Source organism: Sorex araneus, chromosome 8, assembly GCF_027595985.1.
Source record: "Sorex araneus isolate mSorAra2 chromosome 8, mSorAra2.pri, whole genome shotgun sequence".
NCBI lineage: Eukaryota > Metazoa > Chordata > Mammalia > Eulipotyphla > Soricidae > Sorex > Sorex araneus.
This window is the reverse complement of record NC_073309.1, coordinates 42,585,395-42,608,147: the sequence shown is the minus strand read 5'-3', so window position 1 is coordinate 42,608,147 and position 22,753 is coordinate 42,585,395. Positions and strand designations below refer to the sequence as shown.

The following is a 22,753-nucleotide window of genomic DNA, read 5'->3' as shown; positions in this document are numbered from 1 at the left end:
GATTATTCAGAGACAGGTGGGGGGTGAAGGGGAGAGAAGAGGAGGGGGAGGAAGAGAGGAAATAGGGAGGGAGAGAGGGAGGACAGAGACACACAGAGACCCTGGAGTACAGAGCCAGGAGTAAACTTTGAGCACTGCTGGGTTTGAAAACCTTCCCCTCTCCCCAATAAATAAAAACAGAAAAATCAGCCAAACAAAAAATAAAAGTTAAAGTCCTTTCCTTTAAAAGAAACATCGTTTCTTTTGACTTTTGAGGATAGAACTTGGCCTTTCTGGTTGCAAAGCACACACTCAAATAGCTATTTCCCTCTGGCCCTAAAAAATTATTATTATTATTATTATTATTATTTTTGCTTTTTGGGTCACACCCAGCGATGCTCAGGGGTTACTCCTGGCTTTGCACTCAGGAATTACTCCTGGCGGTGCTTGGGGGACCATATGGGATGCCGGGGATCGAACCCGGGTCGGCCGCGTGCAAGGCGAACGTCCTACCCGCTGTACTATCGCTCCGGCCCCCAAAAATTATTTTTTGTTATTTTTGGGGGAGTGGGTTGGGCGGGTGGGTGGCTGCTACACCTGATGATGCTCAGGGATTACTCCTGGTTCTACAATTAGGAATTACTCAGCGGTGCTGGGGACCATATGGGATCTGGGGATGAACTCAGGTTGGCTGCGTGCAAGGCAAGCGTCTTACCGCTGTATTTTCTGGCTCTGAGATTATTTTTCTTTTTTTCTTTTTTTGCTCACACTTGGCGATGCACAGGGGTTACTCTTGGCTCATGAACTCAGGAATAACTCCTGGTGGTGCTCGGAGGACTATATGGGATGCTGGGAATTGAACCCAGGTCGGCTGCGTGCAAGGCAAACGCCCGGGTTACCCGCTATGCTATCTCTCCAGCCCCCTGAGATATTTTTTGTTTGTTTTTGGGCCACACCTGGTCGATGCTCCAGGGTTACTCCTGGCGGGATTGGGGGACCATAATGGGATGCTGGGGATCAAACCCAGGTTGGCCGCATACAAGCCAAGTGCCCTACCTTTCTCTCAGATCAATTTTGATGGGGTGGGGTGGGGTGGGGTGGGGTTTGGGCGCTGCTCAGGGCTTACTCCTGGTTCGGCACTCAGGAATCACTCCTGGCGGGGCTCTGGGGGCCATATGGGATGTCGGGGATCGAACCCGGGTAAACCACGTGCAAAGCAAGCGTTATAGTGTCTCTCCAGTACCCCTGAGTAACTTTTTAATTAACATGATGCAAGTAATGATCATATTTTCAAGGCAGCAGTTATTCAGCCATTAAGCCCGCGAACATTTAGCCGTCTCCGATTCTTTCCACCACTGTAAACGACGTCGTGAATAAACTCAGTTCAGGAACTTTCAGCAGCAGTGCGCATTATTTACTCAGGCTGGGTTCCCACTGGGCCAAAGGGTTCATTTCTACGCCTTCGCCGCCTTTCCGCAGAGGCAATTTCCGGTTGCCCCTAGTAAAGATGGCGGCAAAGAGGGCGTCACTGCTGCTAGCCTACAACACCGTTGCCCTCGACCAACATGGCGGTCTTCCGGCCCGCCCCCTTGACTTCCTCTGCTACGGGACGCCAGCAACTCGGGACGCCAGCAACTCGGTCGCAATGGCGGTGGCGACGGGGACTTTCCGCACTCTCCGATATCTGCTGGCAAGACGTGAGTCTCCTAGATCTCCGGGGATCCACCGCGCATTCATGTCGTATAGCGACTCAAAGAGCTGAATACCTTTGAAAGCCAGGTCCCGATGCCTCTTAGAATCAGGTCCCTTCCCAAGCGACCCCAGTTCTGTAGGGTCGGGTCAGGTCGCTAACAGCGAGCGCACTATCCCCATCTGGGGTCGCATCCCACGATCAAGGGGTTGCTCACACTGAGAAATTCTCTCAGGGGCTTGTCTAAGACGTCCCTGAGACGTAGTTTCTCTGCTGTCGACAGTACTGTGTCCCTTGCACGGGGTGACATACTTTCTTTGTCTCTCCAGGACTGACAACCCCCACCCCACTGGGCCTTAGCTGTCGCCCTTTGAGTTCTGCGGTGCCAGATGAGGCTGCCTCCAGAGCGGCTCCCAGCGAAGCCCCAGGCCACAGCTATGAGTCCCTCAAAGTGACATCTTCCATGAAGCATATTCTGCATGTGCAGCTGAACCGGCCCGAGAAGAGAAATGCCATGAACAAAGCCTTCTGGAGGTCTGTTCTGCAGGTCCTGGAGGCTTTAGGAGGCAGGGCAGAGGGACAGGGGAGGGAGTGGGCATGGGGGAAAGATCCCCCAGCCCAGATACAGCCCTTCCCTCCTTGCTCTTTTACAGGGAGATGGTGGAGTGCTTCAGTAAGATTGCCCAAGATGCTGACTGCAGGGCTGTGGTGATCTCTGGTGAGGGAAAAATTTTCACAGCAGGTATGTGTACTCTCCACACCCACCCTTGCATCATTCCTGAACTGGAATAGGGCAGCGCTTCCTAGGGTTTTTGTTTGGTTTTGATTTTGGGGTCATGTTCCAAAACATAGCGCTTAGAAGCTATTCCTGGCTCAGTACTCAAGGGCCACTCACAGTGGTGCTTGAGGAACAGGGACCATGCTGTGCTGCGGATTGAATTTGGGCCTCCAGCATGCACAGCATGCTCTCTGCCCTTTGAGTCCTTAATTAAGATCTCAGGCCCTTAATTAAGATTTTAAGCAGTTTCTACTTTTCATCTTTGGAAATTTCTATGCATTCATACATAGGGCGTATTCCAATTCCAACAGACAGGCTGAATCGAGGCTTAAAGTCTCGATTTTAAGACTATTTTAAGATTTTAAGACTGGGCATGTGGCCTTGATCAAGGATCTTTTTTTTTTTTTTTTTTTTTGGTTTTTTTTGGGTCACACCCGGCGATGCACAGGGGTTACTCCTGGCTCTTCACTCAGGAATTACACCTGGCAGTGCTCAGGGGACCATATGGGATGCTGGGATTCGAACCCGGGTCGGCCGCGTGCAAGGCAAACGCCCTACCCGCTGTGCTATTGCTCCAGCCCCTTGATCAAGGATCTTTAAGTTCTTGGGGTCTATTTTTACGTGTCATTAAAGTATTATTGTCATGATATTAACGTGTTTTCCTGTCATTCCATAGCACTCGTGCTGATTTCCGTTTACATGGCTGTTAAATCTTGTTTTGACTTATTTGATTTGCCCCCCTCCCTTTGTAATTGTTGTGAAGATGAGGGTTGGACACATACTACTTGCCTGTGTTGTTGGGGTGAGGGTGTGCGTCCCTCTGCCAGTTATCCAATTCTGCTTGTCCCGATGACTTCCACTGGGGGGCGCTGTGGCTCTAACACATGTTGGTGGGAGGTGGCACACTGTTGCACTCTTGGAGCAGTAGTGTTTCAGGGACCGCTAAGTACTTATGGGTGGCACTGGGGATCAAACTGTTGCCTCAGACTTGCAAGGCAGGAGCTTTTGCCTCTGAGCCATCCTCAGAGCCTCTGTTTGATTTGTCAGTTGACCCTATTTCTGTTTTTGACTTGGGTGATTTCTACTGGCCAGATCCTCTGCTTAGGGATCATCTTTGGCAGTGCTCAAGAGACCAGATGTGGTGCTGGGATCAAATCAAGGTTGATGCTTGCAAGGCTAGTGCCTTCACCCCTGTGCTATCTCTCCAGCCCTCATTCAGTGATTTCCTAAAAATTTCAGTTATTGGGACCAGAAAAATTATACAGCAGGTAGGACACTTGACTTGCACCCGACTGTCCCAGGTTCAAGTCCCAGCTCCCCAGATGGTTTTCTGAGCCCTCCAGGAGGGATCCCTGAGCACAAAGCCAGGAGTAAGTTGTGAGCACAGCCAGATGTGGCCCAATAAATCAAAGCAAATATATAAAGTTCAGTTACTATAATTTTCATCCCTCAAAGTTCCATTGGGTTTTTAAAATTTTTTTTATTTTTTAATTTTTAAAATTTTTTTTATTTTTGGGTCACACCCTCGATGCACAGGGGTCACTCCTGGCTCATGCACTCAGGAATCTCCCCTGGCGGTGCTCAGGGGACCATATGGGATGCTGGGATTCGAACCCGGGTCGGCCGTGTGCAAGGCAAACGCCCTACCCGCTGTGCTATCGCTCCAGCCCCCCATTGGGTTCTTTGTAATATTTTTTTCTCTGCTAAGTTTCTCTGCTAAGATTTCCTTTTTTTTTGCTTTTTTTGGGGTCACACCCAGTGATGCACAGGGGTTACTCCTGGCTGTGCACTCAGGAATTACTCCTGGTGGTGCTCAGGGGACCATATGGGATGCAGGGAATCAAACCTGGGTCGGCCGCGTGCAAGGCAAGCTCCCTACTTGCTGTGCTATTGCTCCAGCCCCCCCAAATTTCTTTTTTAAAATTTTTTTTTTGCCACATCTGGTGGTACTCAGGGGTTACTCCTGGCTCTGCACCCAGGAATCACTCCTGGCAGGCTTGGGGAACCATGTGGGGTGCTGGGGATTGAACCTGGGTCAACTGTGTGCAAGGCTAATGACCAACTCGCTGTATTATTTATCACTTTGGCCCTTCTCCAACTCTGTGGCTTATGTTCCTTTAGCAAACAGCCAGGGACCTTGAGATTGGCAGCTACGGTAGTTTTATCTTTTTTTGGGAGACACACCCAGAAATGCTCAGGGCTATACCCTACCTGTTGTGCTATCTCTCTGACTTAGATACCCTCGTTTCTGACCCCCACCCTCATGGAGCATGTGTGTGAAGAGCTAAAGGTAAAGGTCAGGGACTGGAGAGAGTACAGTGGTTGTTAACACACTCGCCTTGCATATGACTGCAGCTGTGCCAAAGGTTTGAACCCTGGCATTTAGGTATGTTCATGAGAACCACCAGGTTTGGCACCCCCGCACCCCAAAATAATGTAGGTGAAAATTAGGTCCTCTTGGTACAGGGGATAGGACGGTTTGCCTTGCATGCGGCCAACCGGGGTTAGATCCCCATATGATCCCCCGAGCACCGCCAGGAGTAATTCATGAGTGCAGAGCTAGGAGTAGCCCTTATATATTGCCAGGTGTGACCCAAAAAGCAAAAAAAAAAAAAAAAAGAAGAAGAAGAAGAAGAAAGAAAGTTAGAAGTTAGGTCCCTCTGGGAAGTGGCTGTGTTCTGTTGTCCAAGCAAGAGCTTGAAGGCCAGATCAAAAACACTTTACTGACTCTTGAAAGGGTCTGATTTGTCAGATCCTAAAAAGAAGCAACTGGGGCCAGATTGGTAGTACATTGGGTAGGGTGTTTGCCTTGCACGTGGCCAACACAGGTTCAATCCTGGGCATCCCATATAGTCCCCTGAGCCCTCCAGGAGTGACCCCTGAGCATTGCTGGGTGTGGCTGAGAAAAAAATTAAAAAGCAACTTATTCTCGGGAACCCATATTCATTCTCACCACAGCCCTGCCTCTCAGGCCCCATTTTCATCTGATATGAGGACACTGAGGCCTCATGAAAGGGAAGACCGTGCCCTGTGCTCACAGTTGGCAGGAGGCAGAAAGGAATTTTGAAGGCGGGGTGGGGCTGGCATCGCTCCCGACTGGAGCCCTACCAGTGGGCGGGCCTCTGGCCTGGGCCTCCCGCCTCCCTTCCCCACCATGCACTGGGTTCATTTCCTGGAGAAAATGAGGGGCCCACGGTTTCCCTGCAGAGTGAACACAAGTCCCGCTTTCCTGCAGTTACTCATGACACCAAGGACAAATCTGGATCTGCTGCCCTCTGAAATTTGGACATGATGCTCTCAGCAACTCATCCTACTGTACCCCACCCCCTTTTTTAGAAAAAAGCAAAAACACCCTTCCAAAGCCCCCCTCCCCCAAAACCACTCAGTGTCTGACCACCTCAATTACACCCGGGGCTACAATGGCCCCTCTGGTGGTTTCAGTGCACCTCAGGGGAGTGGGACAAGACCACCCACTTTAGGAGACCAATCTCCCAGCTTAAGTGGGGCTGCTCTGCAGTGAGCTGTTTATACTTCTGTTTTTTTTTTTTGTCCGGGGCACGCCCACTGGTGCTCAGGAACGACTCTTAACTCTGCTGGCGGTGCTTTTGGTGTGATTGGGGGATCATGCAATGAGGGGATGGAACTCCAGCCTCAGCCCCCTCGGCCCACGGAGCCATCCAGTTCTTACTTTGGGGGGAAAGGGGACACCTGTCGGGGGAGAGGGGTGGATGGGTGCTTTGCTTCCTGCTGACAAACACCAGGGTCTCTATGTAGGTAGGAGGTGAACTGGGAAACCGGGCAGGGCAGGGAACCAAACCCAGCGTAGCCTGCTGATCCCAAAGGCCCTACCCCCGCTGCACTGCCAAGGCAGTAGTGTGCCAAGAGCCCTGCCCAAGGGCGCCGGGCTCTGTGCCCCAGCACTCCTGCTTCCCCGCCTGCCCTCCTTGTGCAGAAAAGCTGCCCAGAGCATGAAGGTCACTTCTGCCCTCGCCAGCATTTTATTAAACAAACTATGGAGGCTCAGAAAGCCGGGGTGGGGCCATGTGTGGGAAAGAGCATGGAGAGGGGAATGATTAACCCCGGAGGAAGTAGAGGAGTGTCACTTGGCCCCGGCCATACTGGGGACCTGCTGCCTCGACCCTCTGACCCCCTGCCCTTCCACCATCTGCCCTGCCCCTCACTGGCTCCTCCCACTGACCACGCCCCTGGGTTTGGCTCCTCCCACTCTTACTGTGCTCTTGTCTCCAGGCTGACAGGTGCCCTGACCCTCGGGCTTCTCCCGACAAAGGAAGGATCTAAAAAAATTGCTGTTGGGGGGATCTGTTTTGGGCCACTTGCTGGTGGTGCCCAGGGCTTACTCCTGGTTCTGCACTCCTGGATCACCCTTGGCGGACTTTGGGGGAACCATATGGGTTGCAGGGGATGGAACTTGGGTCAGCCACGTGCAAGGCAAAGGCCCTACCTGCTGTACTATCTCCCCGCGCCCTCAGGACTTTGTTTTATAAGCGCCCACCTAATGACTCTTGGCCAGCCACTCCCGGTGGTGTAGAGAGACCATGGGGGTGTTTGGGATCAAATCCTGGGCTCTCACAGGCAAAGCATGCACTCCGGTCCTCTGAGCTAGCTCCCTGGCCCTGGGATTCTTCTCCCCAGTGTTCCTGGAGCTCCCAGCTTCTCCTCAGATCCTTGCTCCATGCCACTTTTTTTTTCTTTTTTGTTTTTGGGCAGTGCTCAGGGTTTGTGCCTGCTTCTATACTCAGGAATTACTCCTCGATGTACTCAGGAGACAATATGGGGTGCCAGGAATCACACCAGGGTTGGCCCCGCAAGGCAAGTGCTGTACTATACGCTGTGCTATCTCTCCAGCCCCTCCATGCCACTTTTTCACCCCTGAGGACCTCAGACCCCCCCACTAACCATCGCTATACTTCTTCCTCCCCCCTTCGCCTACACTCTTCTTTTGTCCTTAGCCTTCCACCACCTGATGGAACGTCACCCCTTTGTCCCCCCACTTCAGTAGGGTAGCTGTGAGTGGGCAAGGGTTATGTCCTGGGTCTGTCTCCGTGTATCAGCCCTGGCTAGGCTTAGGGGAGACTGTGATGGACAGAATGCCAGACAAGACAGTGCCTCACTCTTGGAGCTCCCAAGAACTAAACACAGTGTAAGTGCAGGGGAGACGGCGCCAAGGGCTGGGGCTTGTGCCTGAACCAGGTTTGATCTGGGCACCCCTCCTCTGCCTCCCCCTTCCCCTCCAGCACTGCTTGGGAAACCTCAAAAGATAAGCATTGTGATAACAAGAGGAAAGTGCAGGCAGTAAGGCCTGGGAGGAGGGGCTGCTGTTTGCCGGGGTGGCCTTTGAACTGTGCCCTGATCAACTCTCCCCCCGAGAGGGGTGAGGAGGGTGTCAGCTGGCCTGGGGCTGGAGGTGGGGCTCTCTGGGTGAGCCCTGGACCTGGACCTGAGAAGGCACCTCGGGAAGGGGGCAAGTTGTGAGGCTTGAAGCGCTGTAGGATGCCAGAAGGCTCAAAGGAATGCTGGGAAGTGATGTCTGTGTGCTACTGGGAAGGTCTTGACTAAGACCTCTTACTTTTTTCCATTGAATCACCGTGAATAACAAAGTTCCAAAGATATTTATGATCGAGTGTCAAGCATATTTTGTTAAGACCACCCATTTTATCACAAAGATATGGCTGGGAGGGACACGAGGGCTTCGTTTGTGGAGGGTGGGGGGGCAGATGCCTTGGGCAGGGCTGGTGGGCCAAGACTAGAAACTGGCTGCCAGGGGAGAGGCAGTGGAGAAGGATTGGTGGGAAAGGTCAGATTGAGGATGACTTTGGAGCTGGCGCTGCTAATGTGGCTTCATGGGCTATCAGAATATCTCCACCAGCCAGGCTGTGCTTTGCATGTAGAAGGCTCCGATTTGATCCCTGAGCACCATGAGGTGTGACCCCCATCTCTCACCACCACCCCAGTGCCAGACTGGGTGTAACCCCCAAAAGGAATGAAGTCAAGGCTGCGGGGCTGGAGAGATAGGACAGCAGGCTGGGGGCTGGAGCAATAGCACAGCGGGTAGGGTGTTTGCCTTGCACGTGGCCAACCCGGGTTTGATTCCCAGCATCCCATATGGTTCCCTGAGCACCGCCAGGGGTAATTCCTGAGTGCAGAGCCAGGAGTGACCCCTGTGCATTGCTGGGTGTGACCCAAAAAGAAAAAAGGGGGACAGAGCTTCTTATTCTCGCCCCACCACACAAGGACTCACTCATGGTGTCGGACTCTGAGGCTGAAGCAGGGGTGACTCCTGCTCACAGGCTGCCCCTCGCTGCCCACCATCTCCCCGGTGGCGGTTGGGGGATTTGGGGCCCAGGGTGGGAGTTGGGGAGGGGAGGCACCTAGTTAGTGAGCCTCCTCATGCCTCCCGGCCCAGGTATTGACCTCATGGATATGGCTTCGGATCTCCTTCAACCCCGTGGAGACGATGTGGCCCGCATCAGCTGGTATTTGCGTGACCTCATCAGCAGATACCAAGAGACCTTCAGCGTCATCGAAAAGGTGCTGGCTGGGGAGCCGGCAGGGCAGGACCCCTTCCCTCACCCCTCCCCACAGACAGCCTGACACCATCTCCTCGTTTCTTTTAGTGTCCTAAGCCTGTGATCGCCGCGATCCACGGTGGCTGCATAGGTGGAGGTGAGTAGCAAGCCCCGGCACCTATTGGCTGCAGCCCTTTGGCCTCAGCCAATGACCTTCTGCTTCAGGCTAGTTAGACTTCATCCCAGCCAATCGCCTCTTAAGGGCGGAGGAGCCGGGGGCCTGTGGTTGATCAGTGCACCTGATCTCTTCCGCCCAGGTGTGGACCTCATCACTGCCTGTGACATCCGGTACTGTGCCCAGGATGCTTTCTTCCAAGTCAAGGTGAGCGCCATCCTCCTGAGCCTCTGCTTACTTGGGTCCTGCTTAATGCTAGCCAGTGAGTGGGGGTGAGGTGTGTGTGTGTGTGTGTGTGTGTGTGGGTATGGGTGTGTGTGGTGTAGGCAGAGTGAGAGTGAAGGGCCAGTGGTGAGGGGTGAAGGGCTTGGAGTGAGTGAACTAGGAAGGCTTCACAGAAATTTGTCCCAAACTTTCATAATAAAAAAAATTATTATTATTATTTTGTATTTTGGGTCACGTCTGACTGTGATCAGGGCTTTCTTCTGACTCTGCGTTCAGGGATCACTCTTGGCGGGGGTCAGGGGATCACATGGGGTGGTGGGGATCGATGAACCCAGGTCGTCTGTGTGCAAGGCAAATGCTTTATACTAATGCACCAGCTCCAACCAGACCTTCAAACTTAAGCCCTGGGCCCAGCCCACCTGACTTTCATATGTGAGGCCCTGGGTTAGGTTTCTGCGCCAGCTCACGTGGGATAGCGTAAACAACAACATGGGTGTGATTCCGGCAAACTCAAGCACTGAATGTGTGTTCCCACGGGACATCGCAGTGACAGAAGGAAGTGGGGACAGGAAGGCTTGGTGTGTGTGTGGGGGAGGGCAGGAGTGGTTCCTGCAGTGGCGGGGAGGGTGGAGGGGATGAAGGTATGGAAGTGAGGAAGAGGTGGGGGTGCTTCCGGAGTGGGTGCTGGAAACGGTGGCAGTGGTGGGGGCAGGACAGTGAAGGAGGGCATTCCCCCTACCACTCCTGCCCCCCAGTAGACAGACGTGGCTGACCATGATGAACCAGAAAGTAACTGAAAAACCGGAGGAAGAAATGGAATGGGTGTTTGTGGGGGCCGGAAGGGCAGAGCAGGGGACCAAGCTCCTGCCCGTGTGACATGTAACTGTTCTCCCTAGGAGGTGGATGTGGGTTTGGCTGCTGATGTGGGAACTCTGCAGAGACTGCCCAAGATCGTTGGGAACCAGAGGTGGGTGGAGGCGCCGAGGGGAATGGATGGCGGGGCAACACCTCGGCTGCCCCTTGACAATTGCTCTGTCCTCTTACAGTCTGGTCAATGAGCTGGCCTTCACCTCCCGCAAGATGATGGCTGACGAGGCCCTGGGTTGTGGGCTGGTCAGGTAGGCCTGCCAGTGCTGGTTGAGACCTCAGGGGCCAGCCAAGTCTGGCAGGGCTCTATGGGTGGCTTGTAACCTCGGCCACTCCCTTGACTTTTGTAGGAGGTTAGTTCTCAGTGCTGATGCCCGGTTCTGTACTCTGATTGGTGCGTTTCACTGGGGGTGGGTGGGGCGGTATCTTCCCCTACCTATCGTGATTGGTCATTTCTTTATCCATGCGTGGCTACGAAGCAAGCGCTTTCCCAGCCAAAGAGTCCTAATTCCTGGTCCTCTTCCTCCCTAGCCGGGTGTTCCCAGACAGGGAAACGATGCTCGATGCGGCCTTTGCCCTGGCAGCCGAGATCGCCAGCAAGAGCCCTGTGGCGGTGCAGGGCACCAAAGTCAACCTGATCTACTCTCGCGACCATTCGGTTTCGGAAGGTCTCGACTACATGGTGAGGCCCTGTCCAACCAATCACGGCCCTTTTCTGATCCTAAGAGCGACCAATCGGGATCCTCTGGGGGCTGGGTCACTGACTGGTACCTTATCGGCTTCCTGGCTGTTTGCATCAGTCCAGTTCCCTTCCCTCCGTCCTATCCAGAGCTCCTGGAATATGGCCATGCTGCAAACGGATGACATCATGAAGTCTGTCCAGGCCGCGATGGAGAAGAAGGATCTTAAGAGTGTCACCTTCTCCAAACTCTGAGAGAGCTCCTTCCAGGGCAGGCCCGGGTTCTAGCCATGCCCCAACCTGGGGTCTGTGTTCTTTCCTGCAGAGAGATGGAGGATTAGTGAAGCTGTTTGCCTCAGTGCCTTCTCCCTCAATCTCCTGTTTTCTAACCCAGTGACAAGAATTTCCTTCTGCCCATGGCTGTATCTTGGGCCCATGAATAAAGCAATCTAAAGAACTCTGTGTCTTCCTTGGAGAGAGGGGTGGGAAGAGTCTGATGTGTGTGTGTGTCTGTGTGTGTGTGGTGGAGGTGTGTGAGTTCACAAGGCATGTGGGGGTGCTGCAACGATGCATGCATTTGGTGGCTAAGAGCCATCCTCCCCAGCAGAAAGACAGAGAGACAGGGGACCACAGCCTGCTGGCTAAAATGTCCCATTCAGTGCAGAGCTGCTAGCATACTTATAGAACATCTGGGTGGGGGAGGCGCTGGAGCAATAGCACAGCGGGTAGGGTGTTTGCCTTGCACGCAGCAGACAGGGGTTTGATTCCCAGCATCCCATATGGTCCCCTGAGCACCACCAGGGGTAATTCCTGAGTGCAGAGCCAGGAGTAATTCCTGTGCATCGCCAGGTGTGACCCAAAAAGCAAAAAAAAAAAAAAAAAAAAAGAACATCTGAAGGGGTCAGAGGTATTGTGTGTGTATCATATAGTGTATCATATCATGTTATCATGTATAGTATAGTGCATGTCCGTGTGATTTACAGAGGTAAAACAGTCCAGCAGAGGCAATTCTTTGGGGGAGATAAACTCAAGGAGACACTCTGTCTCCAAGGGATATCTATATTGCTTTTCTCTTTCCCCCTAGTCATATATATCAAACAGTTAAGTCAAACAATTAGTCAATTCTACTTCTTCCCAATTGTTTGGACAAACACAGTAAGAGATAAAGATCCTAAAACTTAGTTCTCTGGGCTCTGAGAGCAAGCAAGTCTTTTACTGTAAATCCCAGACTAAGTCCTCAGGCCAGTTCAGCTTGTCCTTCCCCGTGGGGGTCCTGTCTCTTAAGTCATAATAGCTTGCATCAAGACCATACATTTATGCTTTCTAGACTGTCCCATTTCGATGCCGGGGTGGCTTTGCCACTCGTTTCGGGTTCATCTGAGTCCCACGGCAGGATCTCCCTTTTCGGGTGTTAGGAACTACAGAAACCGGAGCCTGAGTAAAGTAATTATGACATGCCCAGGAGTAGATATATTTCAGTCAATCAACTCCCAAATATTAGGAGCATAGCATTAAGGCCTTTTGTGTTTAAGCAAAGGACATTACTCTATAGTAACATATAAAAAGGCTATAGGGGCTGGAGTGATAGCACAGCGAGTAGGGCATTTGCCTTGCACGCGCCTGTCCTGGGTTCGCGTCCCAAGCATCCCATATGGTCCCCCGAGCACCACCAGGAGTAATTCCTGAGCCAGGAGTAATCCCTGTGCATCTCCGGGTGTGACCCAAAAAGCAAAAAAAAAAAAAAAAAAAGAAAAAAGGCTATAGAGGAAATATATAAGCAAGCAATTCGCTTTACAAATACAAAATCCAGAATTACCAGAACGTTTTAGCCTATAAGTAACCGAGATTGACTTGGAGAACTGTGACAATGAGGTATAAAACACAAAGGAAAGGTTAAAATAAACATAAACTCAGGGGATTAGGGATGCTCGCAAGAGCACTGTAAGCTTCTCTGGGAGGAGAAGGGGCAATTCACTGATGAAGCCTAAAATACTTAGGGTTAATATCCAACAGTGGGGGAAGCTTCAGGGACTTCAGTGGGCAGGCACAGGGCCAGCAGGAGTCACAGGCCCAATGGGTTCCCAGCCTTGGTAGACCCTGTGCCCCAAGATTGAGGGAGGGTGTTCACTCAAGGGAAGGGGACAGCCCTCACCTATGGATGTTCACCTGAGTGGTGCCAGAACCAGAGTCTGGGCAAACTGCCAGAGCCACCTCATCTTGGGTAAGCTGCCATATTTCTGTAAGCTTTGGGTTTTCCTCCAAACACATCCAACTCCGGATGTTTGTTGGGAGGCATATTTATGGAATTCACGCCTTGTCAGAGTTTCTTAGATGGCAGATGTTGACGAGAGCACTTAACTTTAAGGACCTTTTGAGCCGGTGAATCAGCTTTTATAGCACAGTGGTTAAGGCATTGCCCCAAGATCACACAACCAGCAAGGGAGGAGGGGGCAGACGTGGGAGGAGGGCCCAGGGTTCAGTACTCACGACCAGTGTACATAGCACACATCAAGCTCAGTGAAGCCGGGGAGCAGGCACACAGCACCTCCTCCCGCACCCCGTGGTCTGGGAATCAAATCTAGGACCTCTCACGCATGAGGCATCTGCTCTGCCACTGACTCACACTCCCAACCCCAGGCAGTGATTCAATGTGCTTTCAGGGTCCTGGGAATGTCTGCAGCACCCAGTGCCCGCTGGGTTCACACACACCCATTTCCCACCTGTTCATTCCTGCTGCCCTTCCTTGCCCAACCTGCCGGCCAGGCCTCACCCTCCCTGTGTTAACAAGGGCTCTGATAAGAGAAGGGAGACTGGGGTGCCCTTGGGAAGACCTGAGCCTGAGATCCCTGCATGACAGTCTCTGTGAACCTTGAGACCTTCCTGCCCCTCCCTTCCACTCAGGTATAAGAGCCACCCCCAGCTGCCATCTGTTCCGTTCTCCACTGGAGCAGCTCTGCCCGCAGGACCAGCCGCAACCCAGCTCTCAACATGGCCTTTGTCCCTGCACCCGGCTACCAGCCCACCTTTAACCCGGTAAGATACGGACCCAGGCCCTGATCTGGGTTCACCCTGACACCCACCCCCCCGCCCCCCAGCCAACTTACCAGGTTCCCTAAAGCTCAGGGATACCCCTGGGACTTGATTTACTTCCCACTGAAATTCCATTCCTAACAATCAACCCCCTTTTTTTTCATGCTGATCCTCACCGCTGGGGTCCCTCTCTCTTGTGAAAGGGATTTGGGGGACTTCCTCAGGAGGGGACAAGGCCACCCTATATGCATGACCATTGAGTCCCTTTGCCCGGTGCTTCCCACAGACGCTGCCCTACAGCAATCGCATTCCGGGCGGCCTCAGTGTCGGGATGTCCATCTACATCCAAGGAGAGGTCAACGAGCACACGAGGAGGTGAGGGATCCCTAGGCTGGTCTGGGCCGCTCTCAGATCACAGCAAGGATCACAGTGAGGTCCCCCTCAGGCCCTGGCACTGCTGGAGAGAACGCCCCCACAGAGGAAAAATAGCCATCAGACATATACTACACACATGGTGATAGAGACCAATATTGAGATGGGAGGGGTGGGGAGGAGCTGGTCATTGTCCCTCTAAATAGGGGTGCAGGGATGGTCTCCCAGGAGGGTACATTTCAGGAGGCACTAAAGGAGGAGAAAGGTAATTTCTGGTGGTACATTTTATGGAAGGGCCTTGAAGGAGAAAGGAGGGCCAATCCAAAGACCGAAGATCGGGGTGACCGAATACTGGAGAGCTCAGGGTGATCCAGAGGGGAGTGCTCTGACTTTAGTGCTCTGACTTCAGTGGTTTAGAGCTCTTGGCTTGCACGGCGGGAGGAATGGCCTTGAGGGCCAGGGAGGCCTGAGCAGCGAGAGCTGTGGGTGCTGGGACAGTGCTCAGAGAATCTGAGTTGGAGCTGGGGGTGTCAGTGAGTAAGAGAAGAGAAGGGGGCCCTGGGAATCTGTCCCTTTGCCTGTTGGGACTCAGGGCAGCGCACTCCGCGCCCCTCCCACCACTTCCCTCATCAGTAGTTCCATTAACCCCCTCTGCTCCCATCTCCCATCACCCCGAACCACCCCAGGGTGGGACTGAGAGGGCTCCCTGGAGCTCCTATCCAGTTGCAGCAACTTGGCTGGGACACTTCCCCCAGGTTCCACGTGAACTTTGCCATGGGGCCGGAACCGGAGGCCGACATCGCCTTCCACTTCAACCCCCGCTTCGATGGCTGGGACAAGGTGGTCTTCAACTCACGGCAGTCGGGCAAGTGGAATGAGGAGGAGAAGAAGAGGAGCATGCCCTTCAAAAGGGGGGAGCACTTTGAGCTGGTGGTGATGATCATGCAGGAGCATTACAAGGTCAGAGTCTGGCACCTCTCGTCTCTTCCTGTCCTCATTTCCTCTGCTTCTTTTATGACTGACTTTGGTGATACTGATTTGTTTGCTGGTGGTATATTGGATGATGCTGGGGGACCATGTGGTGCAGAGAATCAAACCTGGGCCTCGTACACAGCATGAACTCCAGCCCCTCTGTAGAGTTCTTTCTCCATCCCCATTTGTTTCTTTTTACTTTTATTTGTTTTTTGGGGCCACAGCAGGAGATTTTGGTCTTCCACCTGGCTCTGCACTCAGGGATCACTTCTGGCACGCTCAGGAAACCATATGGGATGCTGGGGATTGAACTTGGGTCGGCTGCATGCAAGGCAAATGCTCTGGCCCCCTCCCTGCTGTATTTTTCAGAGTCGGGTCCTAGTCAGAGTCAGGCAGTCTCTGTTAAAACTAGACCTCAAGGGGCCAGAGAGATAGTACAGCAGTGAGGGCACTTGCCGTGGATGTGGTTGACCCAGTGATCCCTGAACGCAGAGCCAGTAATAAGCCCTGAGACAACCCCCCCAAAAAATTTCCCCCAAATCCAAAACAGTCTGATTTGATCCTTTCCCAACCTCGGACCATGCTTCCCAACCACTCTCACTGACCATCTCTGAGCTGTTTCTCTTTTGGTACCTGGCTGGAATCCAGGACTTCACTTCAAAGCATGTAGTTTTCCGCCGAGCCACCTCCCCACACCCATGGAACTGACCTTTGACCTCAGTTTGACTTTAGGACTCCCGAGGCTCCTGACTGAGGCTCCAGCTCACCTCTCAGACTTTGATCAGAGTGAAAACTTCCTTGTTTCCTGTTTTCACCTTTCCAAGGTTACTAAGTTTTTAACAACCTTCCCCTTTCCCTCCAGGTTATGGTGAACGGAGATCCCTTCTATGAGTTTGGGCATCGGATCCCAATCCAGGCGGTTACTCACTTGCAGGTGGATGGGGAATTGATGCTCCAAGCCATCAACTTCATGGGTGGCAATTCTGCCCCCAACCAGGTAGGTGGGAAGTTTCATTTCCTTCCTTCCTTCGTTCCTTCGTTCCTTCCTTCGTTCCTTCCTTCCTTCCTTCCTTCCTTCCTTCCTTCCTTCCTTCCTTCCTTCCTTCCTTCCTTCCTTCCTTCCTTCCTTCCTAGTGGTTGATTTCCGTTTTTTTTTTTGGCCATACCTGGCGATGCTCAGGGGTTACTCCTGGCTCTGCACTCAGGAATTACTCATGGCAGTGCTCAGGATATTGTATGGAATGCTGTGGATTGAACCCTGGCAACTGTGTGCAGGCAAATGTCCTACTGGCTGTACTGTCACTCTGACTTCTGTTTGATTTCCTGAGAATCGTTCATTGGGAGCAGGTCCCTCCGTTGAGTGAGGTTGTTGAGTGGGCATTGATGAAGGCAGCCCTGGGCCACGTTCATCACCTGACATTGTGGGTCACAGCAGTCTAGGCCTGGAGGGGGATGTGGAGTGGGAGACCGAGGATGAGCTTCCTGGAGAAGGAATGTGTAACGTGAACCGGGAATAAAGGAGAGTAGGTGGGGCTGGGAGATAGCCCTAGTGGTAGTTCACAGGCCAGTGTGGGTGGGCTGGAAGGAGGTTCAAAGGACTGGGGTAGTGCTTTGCCTACGGGAGCCCCGTGTTAAATTCTCAGCATCACAGGGTCCCCAGAACAGAACCTGGAGTAAACCCCAGCACTGAACTGGGAGAAGCCCCCTGAGTCTTGCTGGTTGTATATTTCTTCAAAGGACCCGAATTTGATCCCCAGATGAAAGCCCCTCAGGCCCCCCCGCCTCCCATTACTGCTAGGCATGGCCCTAGGACCTGGAGATCAGGGTCCCCAATTTAAGGGGGGGGAATGGGATTCAATTAGAAGATAAATAAATTAGAAACAAACCAAAAAAGAGAAGGGGGACAGCCTGTAGGAACAGATAAGCTCCAGGAAATGCTAACGGGGTGCGCCCCGGGGGAAGCTGGGGTCACGATGCTAAGGAGTGGCACACACTAGATGGGGTGAGGCTGCAGCGGGCACGGCCAAGACCAGGAAACGACTGAGCAGCTCTGGGAAAGCTGAGCAGACACATGACATGTGCCCTAGGTGCCCCACTTCCCAGTCTGCAGCGACCCTATGGTGTGGAGACTAGAATGTTCTAGAACACCCACAGTACATCACCCTCAAGACTCCAAGCATGACGCTCAGTGAAGGGGCTGGACTTCCCAACCTGAGACCACCCCAGCACCTTCACAGGGAAAATGCTCTGTGACCACCAGCCCCATTTTGCACATGTGCAGAGGGAGGCAAAGTGTGTTTATGAAATGAATGCATTTACTCACTTCTGTTTGTTGGAGCCACAGCTTGGCGGTGGTCAGTGGTCGCTCTGGATAACTCTTGGAGGACCTGAGGTGCAGGGCTACAATCAGCAGGGTTCAATGCTGGGGCTCACTCTTGATGATGCTGGGGGGACCATGTGATGCCAGGGATCCAACCTAGGGCTCCCTCATGCTTTGTATGAGCTCCAGCCCTTTGAACCTCCTCTCTGGTCTGGAGTAAAGCGTTTAGATATTGGTTTATTTTGTTTTGACACTTTGTCTTACCCTGGGTTCTGCACTCAGGAATCACTCCTGCTCAGGACCCCATATGAGATGCTGGGGATCAGCCCTGAGTTGGCCGTGTACTAGGCAAGTGCCCCCCGCCTCTGTACCATCTCTCCAGCTCCCTAACATAAAGCATTTAGGGAACTTTCGGCGAAGTTTTTGAAGCGTTTAGCCAAAGTTATGGGGCTGTTTGGTGGTGGGCTGACCTGAGCCTGACTGTGCTTCACAGGCAGGAGGCGGATCTGGGGAACATCCTAGCCTACAGGTGTCCCTGTTCCTATCACACACCACCTACATCGTTTAAACAGGAAAACAGTGCTGGAGCGATAGCATAGCGCAAAGGCCCTTGCCTTGTATGAAGTGAACCTAGGTTTGATCCCTGGCACCCCATATGGTCCCCTGAGCCTCACCAGGAGTGATTCTTAAGTGCTGAGCCAGGAAGAAGCCCTGAGCATCGCTAAATGTGCTCAAAAGCCCTAAAAATAGAAAAAGGAAATCAGGCAGGGGGAGGTAGCTGAATGGAAGCATTGTTTGCCTGTTTGCCTTGCATGCACGAAGCCCTGGATTCCAGGCTGTACACACCCCTATCCCCCACCAGAGAGAGAGAGAGAGCAATCATAAAATGAAAAAAAAACTAATTGTAAAGTTAAGATGAAGACGTTACTGGTTCCCGCTCGAGCAAATCGTTGAGCAACGGGATGACAGTGACAGTGACAGTGATTTCTAAGGAGCCTTCAGAATAGTTTCCAATGGAACACAAGACAGAAAACAGGACAAGGGGCCGGGAGAAGGTGCAAAGGGTAAAAGCACATTCCTTGCAGGGGCAAGGCCCTGAGGGCAGACCTGGGACTGTCCATCTCTTCCTCATCATTATAGGGTGGTCCTCAAAATCCCTGCCCCCCCCCCCGCCCCCCGCCAAGGACAGAAAGGAAGACCATGGGAGTAAGATGAAAGAGAGGAAGGTGGGGGAAAGTGGGAGGAAGGAGGAAGGAATGTCTGGGCAGAAGAGGGGAGAGAGAGGGAGAGAGAGAGAGGGAGAGAGAGAGAGAAAAAGAGAGAGAGAGAGAGAGAGAGAGAGAGAGAGAGAGAGAGAGAGAGAGAGAGAAATACAGGGAGAGGCTGAGTGTGGCAAATAGTTACACAGAAGGCAGCATGGTCTCTGCGGGCAGGAGGGGGGATGTGATGAGTCCCAAGGACTCCTAAGCACCCAGAGATGCAGAACCAGGGGGGGTCAGAGGGAGCATCAAGTTGAAGTTTGAAAAGAGGTGAGCAGGGGAATGGGGGGCGGGGTACTGAGGAGAGTTCACTTCAGTATGGTCTGCAGGTTATGGGGGAGGGGAGGGCATAGTGAGATCCTGGCACAGCAGGCAGTGGACGAGAACAGAAATTTTTGGGTTTTTTTGGGCTGGAGTGATAGCACAGTGGGTAGGGCATTTGCTTTGCACGCGGCCGACCCGGGTTCGAATCCCAGCATCCCATATGGTCCCCTGAACACTGCCAGGGGTGATTCCTGAGTGCATGAGCCAGGAGTGCCCCTGTGCATCACTGGGTGTGACCAAAAAAGCAAAAAAAAAAACCAAAAACAGGACAGTGACAGCTTTTCAGTCACACTCAGCTGTGCTTAGGGCTTACTCCTGGCTTTGTGCTCAGAGATCACTCCTGGGTGGGGTACTCAGGGGCATATATTCAGTGTGGGCAATTGAACCCGGATCAGCCTCATGCCTTACTCATTGTATTATCTCTCCGGCCCCCAATTTTATTCTGCTTTTTTTTTTTTTTGGTTTTTGGGTCACACCCGGCGATGCACAGGGGTTACTCCTGGTTCTTCACTCAGGAATTACCCTTGGCGGTGCTCAGGGGACCGTATGGGATGCTGGGAATCGAACCCGGGTCGGCCGCGTGCAAGGCAAACGCCCTACCCGCTGTGCTATCGCGCCAGCCCCCAATTTTATTCTGTTTTGGGGCGACAGCTGGCAAAGTTCAGGGACTATTCCTGACGGGTTGCTTGGGGCTCATTCCCACAGTGCTGGGGTACCGTGTGGTGCTGGGGCAGAGTCCAGAGCTGCAGGCAGATTGATGGTGCTCAGGCTGCTGAGCCCTGGCACAGACCTTGTCCTGCAGTGGGTGAGGCTGGAGAGATGGCTCAAAGGATGGAGCACGTGCTTTCGTGCACAGTGCCCGGGGTCAGTCCCCAGCAGCACATGGTCCTGCAGGCAATGCCAAGAGTCAGGAGTAGTTCCCATTACATCACCAGGTCCCAAAGCACAATGACAATAAAGAAGTTTCTCAGTGAGCACTGGGAGGTCCCTCATCAGAGTGAGTCATTGCTAGGATTGGATCATCTGGTGCCACTTCTTTTGACCTCAGGGTTCCTGTGGATGGTGAAATTGTGTATGTGTGTGGGGTTGTCCTGGGGGAACATCTCTTAAAACCTCCAGGTCTGAGTGGGGGCTGACCCTCATCTCCTCTTTCTCCCTGTCTGTTCACAGATGCCCGTGGTATGCCCGGCATATCCCGTAAGTAGCTGACGTGAGGGGAATTTCCCTTTGATGTGGGGTGCAGTGCCTGAACCCCCTAATGATCGCTGTCTTCTCTGTACATAGGGCCCTGGAGTTGATCCCCAACCACCAGTTAGCCTGCCTGTAAGTAGGAGGATTGTCTGATCATGAGGGGGGGCAGGGAGTGAGGATGGGGGGATGTGGGGTTGGCTCTCCAGCCGTGCTCACCCAGCACCCCGAGAAATACCTGTGTGCCGTGATCTGCCGTAAATGTTGGCTGACAGTTCTATTCTCTCTCTTCTTCACTGGCCAGTCCATGGAGGCACCCCCAGTCTTCAACCCGGTAAGACAGCCGTTGGGGGGGGGTCAGACTGTGTGAGGGTAACCTGGGAAAAATAGAAAGAGATGGAGGGTGGGGGGCCCTGCTTGGGGGTGTCTGGGGAGGAGGAAGTGGAATGGGCAGAGGGGATGGGGAAGGGGTGGGAGACAGGGGTGCATCGCCTAGGAGGAGTGGGTACCTTGCTCTGACATAGTACCTCTGGCTCTGGAATCTGATAACTGGAAGATGATGGGACCCCATTTTCCCCGCAGCCTGTGCCTTTTACAGGGAGACTCCAAGGGGGTCTGATGACCCGCAGAACCATCATCATCAAGGGCTTCATACCCCCTTCGGCTCAGAGGTACAGACCCCAGGTGGAGGTGGGATTCACAGCCCTTATTCTTGGGATCCCGTCTCCAGACCTTCCCCCTTTTGGGGACCCCAGTACTGGACCCCTCCCCCCGCCCCCACCAGGTGCTGACTCCCACTTTCCTCTCTGCTACCAGATTTGCCATCAACTTCAAGGTAGGGCTCACGGGGGAGGTGGCCCTGCACATCAACCCGCGCTTGGACGAACGCTCCGTCGTGCGGAACAGCCTCCAAAACGGCGACTGGGGGTCCGAGGAGAGGGACATCTCCTACAACCCCTTTGCTCCAGGGCAGTTCTTTGATGTGAGTCCTGCTCTCCTCCCCTACCGCCCTTGAGCCTGGGAGCCCTGTCCCGCCCCGCCCCCTCTCACACCCACCCCTCTCCTGCAGCTGTCCATCCGCGCCGGCACGGATCGCTTCAAGGTGTTTGCCAACGGCAGGCACATGTTTGACTTCTCCCATCGTCTTTCGGCCTACCACACAGTGGACATACTGGAGATCACCGGGGACGTCACCTTGTCCTACGTCCAGATGTGAGCTTCAGGGAGGGACAGGGGGACCCAGAAAGATCCCCCAAAAGCTCATCAAAGCCCCTAATAAAACATCTGAGGGTGTCTTATGGGTGTGTGTTCCAGCCTCTTTCACATTTGAGAGTCCTTTGCAGCAGGTTGGCAAGTTTGGCTTTCTCCTACCGATGGGGAATGCGTCTAGCCCTGCCACAAGGCTGTCAGTAAGAACCAGGAATTACCTGAAACTTAAGCATTTTTTCTTTTTTTTGGCTTTTTGGGTCACACCCGGCTGTGCACAGGGGTTACTCCTGGCTTTGCACTCAGGAATTACTCCTGGCGGTGCTGGGGGACCATATGGGATGCTGGGAATCGAACCTGGGTCCGCTGCGTGCAAGGCAAATGCCCTACCCACTGTGCTATCCCTCCAGCCCCCTGAAACTTAAGCATTTTAACATTGAATGAAGTCAAGCAGCCACCTCCCTCCTGGAAAAGTTCCTCAATATTGGGAAGACTGAGTTCAAAGAGGAGGCCCAAAATTTCGACTAGGGTCACTAATAACACACGAAGCACAGATCTGAGTTACCAGAAAGATCTCTCACTGTCTTCAGTCTGTTCCCATGGAAGGTGTCTCATACTAATGTTTTTGTTTTTGTTTTTGAGGGGGAGGGCTTTTTGGGTCACACCCGGTGACGCTCAGGGCTTACTTCTGGCTCTGTACTCAGGAATTACTCCTGTCGATGTTTGGGGACCATATGGCATGTTAGGGATCAAATCTGGGTCAACTGGGTGCAAGGCAAATGCCTTATCTGCTGTACTCTTGCTCCAGCCCTTATACTAATGTCGCTAGAGCATCTCTTCCTAAGGGAGAAGCCTTTTAGAATTATTCTAAAATAATTTTCTTTTGCAGTTGAATGGGAATAAACTTCCCTTTGTTTAGTGAGCCATCTGTTCATTTCCTGTTGAGTATTCTGGATTAATAGAAATACTCTCTGTGGGGCTGGAGCGATAGCACAGCTGGTAGGGTTTTTGCCTTGCACGCGGCCGACCCGGGTTTGATTCCCAGCATCCCATATGGTCCCCTGAGCACTGCCAGGAATAATTCCTGAGTGCATGAGCCAGGAGTAACCCCCTGTGTATCTCCAGGTGTGACCCAAAAAGGCAAAAAAAATGCAAAAAAAGA

General features: G+C 52.9%; 2 protein-coding genes across 3 annotated transcripts; both read left to right on the top strand.

Annotated features, from left to right (window-relative positions):
- The first annotated feature begins 1,462 nt into the window (after positions 1-1,462).
- On the top strand, positions 1,463-11,378 carry ECH1 (enoyl-CoA hydratase 1). The gene is made up of 10 exons (XM_004617282.2): positions 1,463-1,676; positions 1,999-2,203; positions 2,323-2,411; positions 8,872-8,996; positions 9,083-9,131; positions 9,292-9,356; positions 10,271-10,341; positions 10,421-10,492; positions 10,773-10,923; positions 11,071-11,378. Exons 1-10 carry the CDS (start codon positions 1,487-1,489, stop codon positions 11,173-11,175), a joined length of 1,122 nt encoding a protein of 373 aa, XP_004617339.2. The 5' UTR covers positions 1,463-1,486; the 3' UTR covers positions 11,176-11,378.
- Positions 11,379-13,908: 2,530 nt separating this feature from the next.
- Positions 13,909-21,601, top strand: LGALS4 (galectin 4). Of its 2 annotated transcripts, XM_055146167.1 has the most exons (10): positions 13,909-13,953; positions 14,237-14,325; positions 15,078-15,282; positions 16,157-16,291; positions 20,368-20,394; positions 20,482-20,520; positions 20,690-20,719; positions 20,968-21,056; positions 21,202-21,367; positions 21,455-21,601. In XM_055146167.1, exons 1-10 carry the CDS (start codon positions 13,909-13,911, stop codon positions 21,599-21,601), a joined length of 972 nt encoding a protein of 323 aa, XP_055002142.1. The 2 variants fall into 2 exon arrangements, with proteins under 2 accessions (XP_055002142.1, XP_055002143.1); XM_055146168.1 differs by lacking the exon at positions 20,368-20,394.
- Positions 21,602-22,753: the final 1,152 nt, after the last annotated feature.